The 13,531-nt window shown below is 38.8% G+C and overlaps 2 protein-coding genes across 2 annotated transcripts; both read right to left on the bottom strand.

The window, feature by feature from the left end:
* Positions 1-657: 657 nt before the first annotated feature.
* On the bottom strand, positions 658-2,136 carry LOC113665480 (uncharacterized). Its single transcript, XM_027181176.2, has one exon. It carries the CDS (start codon positions 2,031-2,033, stop codon positions 1,047-1,049), a length of 987 nt encoding a protein of 328 aa, XP_027036977.2. The 5' UTR covers positions 2,034-2,136; the 3' UTR covers positions 658-1,046.
* A 104-nt stretch (positions 2,137-2,240) lies between these two features.
* On the bottom strand, positions 2,241-9,603 carry LOC113665527 (beta-glucuronidase). Its single transcript, XM_027181235.2, has 11 exons — positions 9,290-9,603; positions 8,556-8,738; positions 7,832-7,992; positions 6,913-7,264; positions 6,338-6,478; positions 6,023-6,207; positions 5,288-5,537; positions 4,894-5,070; positions 4,215-4,247; positions 3,538-3,640; positions 2,241-3,232 (listed from the first exon to the last, which is right to left on the bottom strand). The coding sequence occupies exons 1-11, from the start codon at positions 9,485-9,487 to the stop codon at positions 2,943-2,945; spliced, it is 2,073 nt and encodes a 690-aa protein (XP_027037036.2). The 5' UTR covers positions 9,488-9,603; the 3' UTR covers positions 2,241-2,942.
* Positions 9,604-13,531: the final 3,928 nt, after the last annotated feature.

Consider the following 13,531-nt stretch of genomic DNA (forward strand, 5'->3'; position numbering starts at 1 on the left):
TCCTCTAAACCCCCAAGGAGTCACACAAAATAAAAATAACTAGAATAGTTTTGAAAATTCTGGAGTCTGGCTTGAAGATGATAAGTTCCACATTAACCATGAGTAACTTGTTATGTTGTATAGTGGAAAGAAATGAAAGAGCTGGCTAAAAGGGAGAAAGAAATGTTTCAACATCACAGTTTTATAATGCTACATTTAGGATGAATATAGTCTCTCAAATAAAGGCAACAAACAGAAAAAGCAGTGCAATTTTCTAGGAATCACACAATTTTTCTATGTCTTCACAAACTGAGAGCTAGGCAAAAGAATGGTGTTTTCTCTTTGAAACTAAAGTTTGGATCCTTTGAGATGTATGAGTGCCTTGCATGAGATGTCCCAAACACAAGTACTGGGATAGGACTAGCATCTGAGGAAGGGGAAGACACTTGGACATACATGCTGTGCCTCCCTAAGCAGCCAAAAGGACTAGAGGCAGAAATAGAGCAGAATATTGTTAGAGATTTGTCCATGGTCCTCTATACACCTCTCCAGGCTTCAACTTAGAAAAAAAAGGAGCAATCAAAAAAATTTTTTTTTTTTAGCCATCTGTTAATTTTTTCATTTGCATTTAATTAGCAGTATATATGAACTGTAATTTTTATAAACTCAGCAATCATGCACTGATCAAATAATGTATTGCTTAATCAGATCAAAAACACTTACAACTTGCAAATCAACTAAACTACATCTGTCAGAAAATCCATCTACATATACAGGTAATTTGATGATTATGCAAACTGGTAAATCAATTAACTCCTGTACAAACAAAATATATCAACTAGTGACAAAGTGATATGCAATGTGACTGTCAATGATGCAATTCTACAGTAACTGCAATCAATACTCACAATGTTCAAACATTACACAACTGATATTTACAGTGCTAATGCAACAAAAGATACTACCTTACAAACTAGAGTACTTTTTAAAGCACTTCTTACAGTTCTTCTTCTAACAGATAATTTAACTTGAAGCAACATGAAGGAAACAGCCCTCGTGATCTTTACTTACTTAATTAATTTTTCCCAGCCTCTTGGCCTCTTAAAATAAACTTTACTTTCACTCCCGGTTGATTGTTTCTGTTTTTCAGTTTCAGATTTCTCTATGTGTTCAACCACCGTAAAAAGACCGAAATGATCACTAGGTAATGTACCGGTTCTTGTCACCTCATCGCCAACAATTCTCATTTCTTTAACCTTGAAGTCGAACAGTTTGCAAAACACGCGATCCAATCGTCCCTTGTAACTTGTTGAATTCACTGCAGGAGGACCTTTCAGTATCGAATTTTTTAACCGATCGTATGTAAACCCATTTTCGTTTGAATTTCCAGGAATCGATAGCCACGCATCAAACCAAGCTGGTGGCAGCACAACTTCGCCATCGATATTTTCGTCGATATTCAAGTCTCCCATGATACAAACATTGTCGTATGAAGAGATAATTGGAAATGATTCTTTCAACTGTTGTTCGCGTTGCGTAGTGCCGAAGCCACCGTATGCTAAGTGTGTTGCTACAAAGACAAAAGTAACATCTGTAGAAGAAATGGGGTTCCTAACTTCTGCTAAAACAAGACCACGATTCGATGTAGAGTCCACATTATTTGTGAATGGATGAACCAGCCATTTCTCAACAGGAAAGATACTCAAAATAATGACAAAATGTTTTCCATCGGATTTCAAAACGCCTCGTGGAATAAGATGGTAGCGAGAAAACCAGCGCTGTTCTCGTAGAACTGCCAGGTTGTCTAGCGTGACTTCTTGAAATGCTAAAACATCTGGCTCGAGATCCTCTACAATTTTTCCAAGTTCTTCCATTCTTTCACGCATCTTAAGAGAGGAGTCCCAGATGTTGTACGTCAGTAATCTTATTTCTCTTCTATGCTTACTTCTCACGTGATAAGTAACATGATAAACGAGCAGAACAGTAACTAACACAAAAATAGCTAGAAGGGGACTGCAACGTTTACGAAACTGCGTTACAAAGACGGAAGCCATGTTTCAGCACCTCGGCTCGCGGCTAGAGCTTTATCGAGTATCGAATAGATGGCGTGACAGCAGGATGTGACAAAATTCAGAAGTTAGGACCGGAGTAAATAAAGAATACAAACGATCAAATAATGATGCTGGAATGACCGTCCAGTCACGTTTAAATGTTATGAATCAGGTTAGGCTTGGCAATTACTTTAAAATGGGGGATTAAGATTTACCGAACTGGCAGGAATTTATTTTGTTCCAGACCCCTACAGGATAATATTCCCTGACATACATAAATTATTCGCTGAAGTACAATTGTTAGAGAAGTACCGTACTTTGTTAAAAAAAAAAAAATAATAACAAAACACACACACACACACAAACAAGAAATTTTCACGGTGGCCAATTTACGTGATCAACTCAGTTGATAATACTTAATTACCCAGTTATACTCTCCTACCGACGCAGCACCACAGTTTCTTCAGAAACTTACCCCCTTGGTACCCAAAACACTGGAACAGCGAGACCGGGAGTCGAAAACGGAAGGATGACGAATGCGGTAGGCAAACAATCGAAGAGCAAACGAACAAACCATCAAACGAACAAGGGCATTTGTTGCATAACTTTAAATGCTTTTGGATCGAATACTTAATTGAATATTTTTAAATAGTCACCATAATCATACACGATGCAGCTGGAAGATGGAAATATGTGGCTCTCTTTGCCAATTTGAGTGTAAAGCCTAAGTCCAAAATGTTTTGACCAACTCCTTTTTTCTCCTTAATGACCAACTCTCTCTAATAAAAATTCGCACCTAAATTCATGTACATTTTTGAATGAGCTTTACCACGAGTATCATATGGGAAAATGTCACTACATATGAGTTCCTCGTGAGTCATTTTCAAATAAAACACTTCGTTGACCCGGTCATCACGGTTCGTAGTATGTCATTATCTCGTGCAAAGAGCGTTTCCGTATTGTTGTATTTACTCTTTCTTCTCTTATCAAAGCAGGTAGTCTGTTGTGGATGGCGATGGGGAACTTGTCTCCTTCGTGAGGCTTGAATCTAATAAGGACATCCAGCAACTGATCACCAGTAAACCTTGGATGCGTGTCCACTGTCAAGGCTTGATACCTCTGCCGAAGAGCGTGCGCAGAAGCCTTTGGTTGTCTTTGACGCGTCAAGAGCCCCTTCGTGTTAGTTGACATGGTGTCATAAGCTATAAGAATGCGGTATGAAGTTCAAATTTAGATAAGAATCATTTCACTGTTATTTGAGCATTAACAGGTGATTGAAATGCTGTTTGATACCTCACTGGATAATTTTCATATAAAATTAAACAAAAGTCAAGTCAATCTGCGTGATTGAATCAATCTCGTAGGTGCACAAGAAGAACAAAAGCAGACGTCGGCTAACGGAGAATATTGATACGCGATGAGGGGAGTAAGAGAGTGCTTGACTGGTGTCGTCACTCACTAGTATTAATAGGGCTTGTTAGGCTTTTTAACCAACCTTTCTACTTACATTCTAGAACGTTGTAGTCTGTTAAAGTCCAGATCATTTCTCCTGCCAGAAATTCTTTCCTGAGTCGATCAAATACTGGGAAATATTGTTTCATTGTGTCGACCTGGGAATAAGTTTATTTAAGAGTTAGAGCGCTTGAAGCAAAGCAACTCAGTTTAATTTTATTGTAGTTCATCTTTGATATGTATACTTAAGTCCTGCTGTCTACATAAAATAACTCAGTTTAATTTTATTGTAGTTCATCTTTGATATGTATAGTTAAGTCGTGCTGTCCGACATAAAATGATGTGACTGGTACACTTGTAAGAAGGTAACCTAGGTAAGACAATCCCCTCTTCACCATGAGAGGAAACTCCTTTAATGATTTAAAAGCAACCTCTGCCTCGTAAGGGAATGCTCTTAAATTACTCTGAAACTCAAATTTTAAACGCTGGCATCGCTTTAGATACATGGCAAGAGTTTTAAAACCACGAGATCTACAACAGTGTTTAACGCGCAGGAAATATTTAGAATTGCGCTTGTGGTTCGCCAGTTCACATGTACAGTGACTCGCCGAAATGCTCGCTTGAATTGTTTCGGAATGGTTTTTTTTAATTTTCGCACTCAAAAACTTCGTTTGATAAGGCGTGTATGAAACCTCAGCTTCATTTGTGAAACAAAGTATCTTAAATGTTTACCTGATACTCTTCGGTATATAGCACAGACGGTTTCTAATGCAATATAAAACAAAATCAAAAGTCATTTTCAGAGGAAGTTTAACAAAGTTAGCAAATGTAATGGAAGATGCAAACCCTCCTTGAAGGGAATATCAGCGAGTGAAGACAAAGCTCTGCTAATATTACAGGATTGAGTGAAACGTGATACCTACTCCAAGTACCGATTTTAGCAAGTAAACACAAACATTTACACCCACACACACAAATCACTACCCTAAAGTTACAACCTCCATGCTGTAACACAAGCTGAACTGTTGACATGACCTTTAACCCCTGAGAGTGACTGGCATCTAATTTCTCCTTACATTATCACCTTTCAATCGAAAGTAAAGGTCATGAGAATAAAGGAAATGATCACCAATTTAAGAAGCTTCAGATTGTTCAACAAATTCTCCTTATCAGCACCACAAGAAATGCTTAGAGAACAGTATGGAGAACATTTATACTGATGTTAGGCTGTAAAGGGTTAGGATCCAAAGGAAAACGGTTTACTGTACCTGCTTAAAGGCTACTGAACTCAACAATTTAGTATATCCTTTCCAACAAATTTGTCCTCATTCGGTGATATAAAGGATAGTTTCCTTTGCTTTCACTCTCGTAATTGGTTTAATTCGGCTGATTAGTTGTTTTATTGTATTACCTTATGTCTCCCGGAAACAGCGCTGCTGCCATATTCGGCCATGAGAACTGGTTTACCAAACACATTATGTAAGCCACGCAGGTCCTCCTCTAGAGACTTCGAAATCAACGAGGGTTGGCCTGGGTACCAATACCAACCGTAGTGACGATTGAAAGAAATGACGTCACAGAATTGAAGCTGAGAAAAGGAAATAGGTAGAAAGTTGAGTAAGAGGGAAAATATATCAGCTCGGAAAATAGAGAGATGAGGACTGGAACGATAATCCGAAGTCCTCACATGTAAGAGAAGCCGAAGTAATCAATGATTAGAGTCGGCGCAATTTAAAGAAGCACCAAAGTGTGAACCAGATCCGACCAGATAAAAAAAATTGCAAACTTTAATTTCTCTCTCTTACCCCAGGATCTTCCATAATCATCAACTTGTCATATGAAGAGGTGATGTACGTAACAGGCCGTTTCTGTAAATCCATCTCTCGTGTGAAGTCCATCATTCGTTTTAAATGTGAATCAATGTTCCCACTGCGCACTGTTACTGAATGGCTTGCTACAGACCACATCACAACAGATGGGTGGTTCTTATCCCGTTGTATCAACTCTGACAGCAAGTCAACATGGCGGTTGACTGCATGCTCTGTAATATGGTCTCTAATATTTGTATCAGTAAGATATAAACAGTTAACTTAAGGGCATAATCTTTGGTGAAGTAAAAACAATTGATGATAGTTTTCATGAAATGAAAAGAAAGGGCAGCAGCCATGTTGCCATAGGCTCAAATTGATATACCTGAAACACCTAATCAATGATATTCACTTACGTTACACGCCTGTAAAATAAATGAAACGCCCAAAAACGAGGGGAGGTATAGCATGAAACGACAAAAAACTTCACACAAATCGAGTTCATGCACGCCATCTGCGAAAGCGGTCTCTTTATATACTTCCGAGTGACAACATACAAAGAACGAGATCAGTTATTGAACAGCTTGGGTGGTGCTTTCTCAATTAGGGAAAGATCTGATGCCGTCTTAATTCATGAATGAGATTCTTCGACTTTACAGCAATTTTATTAGGGGGGAGGCTCCATTCACTTTAAGTGTATGTAATGGAGGGGGGGTTAATGTGAACACGTACTGATACACTTCTTTGGGTGCCACAGTTGGGCTTTCGTTGATGACCATAATTCCATATTTGTCTGTAAGTTCCAGAAGCTCCTCGGGTGGTGGGTGTTCACTTGTGCGGATGGAGTTGGCGCTAAACCACTGAATCAGATTGAAGTCTCTAATTAAGGTGGCATAATCAAAACCTCGAGCACGAATCTGCAAGGAGAAGAAGTGCTAAAATATAATCATATGTGACCTCTTTTCTCAACAGTGAAGAGCTTCAAATGGACTGAGGAGCACTGAAAATTACAAGGAAACTCTTGGAACACCTTAACAAGGGGCTTACGTCACTATCCTGCCTTTTTCCAAACCCCTTTAAGTACAATGGAACATTATTGATGAGGATCCTTGAGCCCTCTACTCGGACGGTCCTGAAGCCCACCGGAAGATTGTAGACATCATTAATTCCTTTATAAGACATGATAACCTAAAAGAGAAGAGCAAAATCTTATAATCCTTACTGATCACATAGTGAAGGTTGGAATTTAAGTATGTCGAGTCGGGCACATGGAGAACATCTTTAATCTTCTCAGTGAGGCAAGGAATGATCGTGTCATGAAAGGTTGCTGGAGTTCGATGTTGTAGATCGACGAGACTAGATTTAGAAAGATAGTCGTAGCCTAGCCTTCAGGGGCTCTTTCTTGTTTAGTTGTCCGTGCAAAGTCCGGGAAGGGAAGGACAAGCCTCCCTTGATGACGTCATAGACGGCCGTTATAATAGGATCCAGTTATGATCTAATCGAAAATGTTGGGGAACGAGGATTAAAAAGTTTTTTTCGTTTTCAACCTCCGAAACTCGATTCAGATATAACCAAAAGTACACCTACAAGAAATACTTTATGTATGAGTGAAATAAATTTACCTTGAGATTGTACAGATAACCAGGCTTGTCACTCATACCTATGGGCCACCACAAGGTTGGGAAAAACACTGTGACCTTCCCACTGAACATCCCCTCCCCACCCGCAGATGACACCACCCTTCCCTTCCTGTCGAGCAGCTCATAACTCATGATAATGTCTTTTGATTTGACGTGATTGTAGGCTGCGACCTCTGTGACGAATTTGAGTATGGCTCTGGTGTAAGTGTGTTCCGTAAATACAGAGATGTCTGTTAAATGCACTTCCGGAGTGGTGTAGAGTTTAACTGAGCCGTGGATTCCGGCGAAGTCGACTTCTGTCAACTGATCACTTGTTGAATCGCAGTAACTTGAGCTAAGGAAGAAAGATATTGCATTGATTATTTCCTGCATTTGGCGGCATGAACTCTATCAATGGTATATTAGTACTTAACATGTTCAATGTTTCTATGTGGGAAGGCGCCAAACAAACTAAGGGTAAGCTGGAGAAATTTTCAGTTCACGGTCGAAAGTAACTCGGGATTGGATTTGTTTTACTTTAATATTCTCTTGGATTGAAGAAAAAAAAAAGGAAGACTTAAACTACCCGGAAATAATAAAATGCGAGACTATAACCGGTCTCTAGCGTTTCCCGTGCTTCCGGCAGCTTCCTCGCTTTTCCTTTGAGCTGTTATTACCTAGTTGCAGTTGCGATTACATTAGTTTTATTTTTATACGACACCGATTTGGGATGGATCAACTCTCGACTATGTATGTGGCTGAACTGAGTCAATGTAGAAAAGAGTATGCGCTACTGGATTGATTCGCTTGGCCTAAAATAAGGTTTGTGAACGAGTAGAGACAGCTGACAGATACTTCAAATGAATACCTCAATCTTCCGTTCTAAGTAATAATTATGCAAGTTTTTTGTTTGAATAACTACCTCCTACTAGCCTTTACTTTTCTTGGTTGACTTATGGTATTATTCACTGCCACTGTCAGTCTGTGTGAATCTCTATCAAAGCTATCAAGCTGGTCCGTAATGTCAACCTCAAAGGGCAAGTCTCCTCCTTCGTGTTCCAGTATCTCTTTGCTATTCAACCACTGCAATCAAATTAAAGCAAAAAATGTGTCGATAGCGACTAGTCACACAAGTCTTAGCTAAATTTTGTGGCAGGATTATTAGGAAAATATCAGACATGGTATGACAGCAGACGTTTCAGGTTCATTCAGTGGGGCTTCTTCCTCTAAGCCGCTTGACCATTCCCAGTATCACTTGCATGTTTGAATACTAGGCGAGAACTGATCAACGAAGCAGCATATCCGATCCAAGAAGTATTTTGTATTCCCTGAAACTTCATGGATATAATTATAAGACAACAACCAAAACAGAACGTTCCTTTGTACTTGCCATGGACTAAGGTGTGACTATACATAAGCCATGATATATCTCATGACCTGGGCCAGCAGCTTCCCTCTCTATCGCCATATGTACTCTCCTGCTATAATTTTCGCGTAATATTTGTTTCCATTAGAAGTTCTGACCTCCACATATAAAGTAAACCCCTTTGTGTCTTACTGGGGTTCCTCAGTGTAAAAAGTTGAACGACTTCAAGGACGATTACGATCGAAAAGGGGTCTCACAATTCATTTCTCGATTATCTTACCACTTTACAACGATAAAATACGTTGTCGAAGCGCAAGACCACTCTTTTGGAGGTCGATTTCCAGGATGATGGCACATAAAAGACTTTCTCATACCACACCCAGCCAACGAAGTCCCTAAGCCAGCGGTCTTCTGTGACATCATTGTAACTGGAAGGAACAGGCATCGCAAGAACATCGCCAACCTGCATTAATTGATAACGAGATGATGATAACAAATCCTTTCACTCTCAGAAGTGACCAAAGAGAAACTATTCCTTAAAAGTCGATATATTTCGTGCATGCCGGTGATGAGGTGATAACCGATTCGATCCAAATCTTTGAATATACAATCTTCATCGAGTGTAATTATTTTTATTTCGAGGATGTTATTTTAAGTCAAATTAATGATCTCTTGTCATGTGTCTCTACGGTAAGAAAACTCTCGCAGTGAGTGAACAGCCTGGTTCAATATAAAATGAAACACATCTAGTCTGCAGGATGTGCTGACACCATTTCGCAGGAATCTAGATTTATGTATGAATTAAATGATAATCAGTCAAGCGTTATACAAAATTAGTTAGTGAAAGTGAAGGCTTCGGTGCAAATGGCTCTCAAAATTTTCCTGTGAGCCCACTCTGTCCAAACTTCATCATTTTTCCTATAAGGGCATGTCCCTGTCTGGTCAAGTGATCTGATTTGATTTTCCCCTGATATCAAAGTAACCAATATTTCCTGATTTGTAGCTGCTGTTTACCTGTGCTAAGGGCAACGAATACCACATCTCATCGAACCCAATTGAGGAAATATCCGCCCGGAAATCCCACATCCCATCCAAAGATTTCACTTGCCGAGTCTCGGATTCCCTGGGGTACAGCATACCTCGGAGAAAACCCTCTACAAAGAGACCTTTGAGAAACAAGATACATAAAAAGGTTTGACAAGTCTGTGGCATTTCGTTTCCGTTTACTAATCAGTTCCGTTGTTATCGTTTGCAAAACTAATTCACTCCCCACCTGTTGGGCACATGTCGCCGTTCAAGTAAACAAAAGGTTCAGTTGTGGTTTCTCTGTTCTGGCAGTCTAGTATTACAAAGAAATAACAGTCTGTTTAATTATGACGACACCCTTGCCGAGTGTGTTCTGGTTTCAGAGGCAAGGGAGGATGAATGGAGAATTCAATACGAGCGTGTCATACTTCATAAGTGTCCTCCTCCCTTATTTATCAGTCGAGAAAAAGTTGTTCTAAACACCACTGTTATTGTACACTTTGTGGAGATTTCGTTAGTCGCTCTCTGGTAATTAGAGAATTTTATAACAAAATAACTCTCACCTTACACTTCTTACTTATTGCTATATGCTGTTAAGTTGCTATTTCATATTGATGGCGAGTTCCTTAGTTTTTATGGGCGTACTGATGAGTTGAGAAAGAAGTCTGCAATAGGACCGCGAAGGAAGTTAATGTTAGATGATAGAAAAGGATGTACTGTTTCCACGCGTAACTTTTTCAACAGATACAAATAATGTCTTTCCATGAGCGGAAAGCCCTCAACGCCAGCCCAGTGTCATGAATATTGTGGAAATTGTGGTATATCTCACTTAGCAACCACAATGTAAGTAAAATTAACAGAACGAGTCTCTGTTGAAAGGAGTCGGAAACTAATATCTGCAAATTCTGATATTGCATATGTTCAGGATCAACGAAAACCCTTAATTTCTGTTAAAAGATTCACTAAATCTTGTTTCAAATCCAGCCAAGCTGTTGCCCCTTGATCTACTGCACGTTAAGTGAGGCTAAGGCGGTAGGTAGCTGGAAGATATCCAAGTAAAATTTTCCTTGAAGTAGTTAAGTCAGTGTTTGTATATCTTAAAGAATTGACTGCATTCTGTAAGTTCTTCATCTGCAATCCTTGCATGGCCAGGTTCCTGTATCCCTAACCTTTTTCGTTCCCTTTTGACTCATTTTAGTGTGTTCCTATCCTGCAAAACTGATATTTTTGTGGTTTCCTACATTTTTAAGGCAACTTTTCGCGTTGCAACAAGTGATTCGAAAGTTTCTGGTTTTTTAGCTTTCAAGGTTAGCCCTTTAAATTCATGTTTGTCTTCCATTAGTTTGTAAGTCGTAAAGAAAAATGGCGCAAAAGATAAAGACGCAAGTAACTTTCTATGAATTAAGCGCGCAAATTGGATCTTATGCTCGCATAACTCCGGCTCCTCACCCCACGCATTTCAAAATCATGGTCACGTTCATATAATTAGTTTCCTGTGGCTTGCATGCAATGAGTGTTTGTGATAATTGGCAGGTGTTTTTGACAGTTAAATGCCATCATTTGTCATGTTAAACATAATAATAAGTTTCTCCATAGACGTGTTAACTTTTTCTCAGTTCAGTTAATTAGCATTTTGTGGAGAATGTTCAGTAACCACTCTCATAAGCAGCCATGTACGAAGTAAAATACCCTGAACGAGGCGGCGGTTTTTATATCAAAACACTCATAATTCAGGTAGAAACATGGGAGACTTTTCACGTGTCACGAACAAGCATAGTAAAAAAGTTACTGCTGTGAAGTTTCGCTTAAAAAAGAAAACAAGTCATAGACTAATATTTTTAAATAATTTTTTCTGACACTTGTTCTTAGCGAATTTCAAAGGTCAATTTATGATTTATGTTTACATATTCTCGCCCTAAAACCTGCAATAGAGGAGAATATTCATTGAGACAGTGGAATTAGCATAAAGTTTACTCACGAACCACATCAAATGAATTCTACCTTAACTTAGTGAAATATTTCCTCATCAAGAATAGTTAGTCTCAAGAAGTAAAGCTCAAAATCTCGAGTCTCTCAGGAGGAAAAGGGTCCCCTCTCTATGTCAAGGATAACAATGGATTCTCTCTCAATCAAGTAGCTTGTCATCAGTGTCCATTCTCGATTCATAGCGTCCATTCATAACGTATGTTGCAACTGGATATGAAAAAAGAGGTGATTTTGATAGCTATTCGGTGGTTATTATCTCTTGCTATTAACATTCCAGCTCTGACAATGAACTAGCACTTCTGTAGTCGTTGCCGAAGAAGCAGCTGTCAGTTTCTCGAGAAAAACAAGAAGATCAAACGCTAGTGCCGTCGAGTTAATGTATCAGCTGCGCTGACAATAAGCGCAATTCCAAGCTTTTAAGGATCTCTAGTACAGCAATCACAAACTATTGCTATATTGAAGTGATTTTTGACTTTGATCGATTTTCTAATCACAGTGATTGTTAAAATCTTGTATGTACCAGACCTTTCCACAAACATTTGCATACTTCATCGAGATATTTAGAAAAACATCTAGATACATTGAAATTTAGGGATATTTTAAAACATTTAAGCATTTTCCGTTGAGTCAGCTTTTCTGTGGCAGAATTTTCGTGATTAATATAAACATTATAGATATTAACGTCTGCGTCTACATTGTCTTGCGCACTTTTTCGACTTCCTCGACCGCAGAGTTTGACCTAAACGGCTCAAAATCAATTGTTGAAAGAAAGGGAAATTATAAAAAAGGGATATGCGATATTCTGAGAATTTTGGGATAGCTAAGAGAGGCTTTTGAAACTTTCCAGGGATGTATTTAGGCGATTTTATGTCCTTTTTGCAGAAAGGCCTTAGAACTACCGTTACAATACTGTAACGCAACGACAGCTTGTTATTCTTATCTTCTGGAATGTGTTTTAATTTACCCCATAGGAATTATAAGTACCTTTTATTGTGTAATAATACAACGGGTGCTATACATAGTAAAAAAAATGAAGTACAAAAATAGACAGACAGTTTGTCAATTAATGTGTTAACGTTACTATTTTTGTTCTCTACGATGATATTCATTGTTTTAAGGATCACTTGGTTGTTCGTACAAATTGACGGTCCAACCTGCAAAACCAACCAACCAACTCACGTTTTTCAATACTAGAAGTAATATTGCCTTATTTTCACTGAAGTAGAGAACTTTATGAGAACGAGATCAATCTCTTTTGAAATTACAGTTCACCAAACGTTGACCCTGAGGGCTTCAAGACTGTATCCATGATATATACCGAAACACAATGAAACTGGCGTTCAGTAGTGAAAACTATCATAAAATCGGTTTTGTTTCGTCGAACAAAAAAGGGACTGGATAGCAAATCAAACGAGGCGCCAAGAAGTAATTAACAGTTCGCTTGATACAAAATTGATTTGCTGAATAATTTAAAAAGAGCGACAAAAAAAACAATAGCAACAACAACAAGAGACACATTTTTGTCGGGTGTTTTCCTAAAATATGCCTGCCTGCCTACCTAGCCTTAGGCACGCGGTGAGAGCGTCTCACAAGGAACAGGTGGGAGAGCACACCTTTACCATACTTGGGACCTGTTACTTTAAGTGCCCGCTAAACAGATTATATCCCTGTGACTTCCTTATAAATGCTCTCTCTGATTTATCCTTGCTCATGCTGTGCTTAAAATTCATTCGTATTTTGCCTTTGTATGGCTGAGAGTGCGTGGATGTCCCTGAAGCTCTAGCGACTTAAGTAGGAAATGTCAGTCATCGTTGCTGTTATTTCGTTCGAATCGCTCGATCGTTTGTAAGCCAGAGAAACTATCTGTGACGTGAGTTCAATAAATAGCAAAAAGATAGCTATGCTTAAAAGAAAGGCAAAGCATAAAGAAAGAACGACGGTTAGGGATGGAAAAGGTCATACAGTTTGCAAATGAAAAACTTGAAGAATTAAGCAAAAATTTCAATTTTTTTTATGCACAGGCCTTGACCCATCCCTGTATCTGTGATAGTATCAAGTCATTACGTCAAAGAAAATAAAGTCACACGGAGACTATGACGTCCATAATCTCAGATTTGATAACGAAACATCCGCGACTTTTTTCACTTGAGTCTTAACTTGTAAAGTCCGTGAAGAGAATGAAAACACTTCCTTCACGAATCATTGATCACGAAGAATGAAAAGCGTTGATTGGAAATTAAAGAC

Source organism: Pocillopora damicornis, chromosome 12, assembly GCF_964200805.1.
Source record: "Pocillopora damicornis chromosome 12, jaPocDami1.2, whole genome shotgun sequence".
NCBI classification, from domain to species: Eukaryota; Metazoa; Cnidaria; class Anthozoa; order Scleractinia; family Pocilloporidae; genus Pocillopora; species Pocillopora damicornis.

Bases quoted from the DNA above. Each gene is read 5' to 3' on its own strand.
- LOC113665480 (XM_027181176.2), bottom strand. From the start codon at position 2,033: ATGGCTTCCGTCTTTGTAACGCAGTTTCGTAAACGTTGCAGTCCCCTT.
- LOC113665527 (XM_027181235.2), bottom strand. From the start codon at position 9,487: ATGCCACAGACTTGTCAAACCTTTTTATGTATCTTGTTTCTCAAAGGT. The intron at 8,739-9,289 runs GTAAACAGCAGC...CAATTAATGCAG, and splicing joins ATTCGTTGCCCTTAGCACAG to GTTGGCGATGTTCTTGCGAT. The intron at 7,993-8,555 runs GTAAGATAATCG...ATTTGATTGCAG, and splicing joins TATTTTATCGTTGTAAAGTG to TGGTTGAATAGCAAAGAGAT.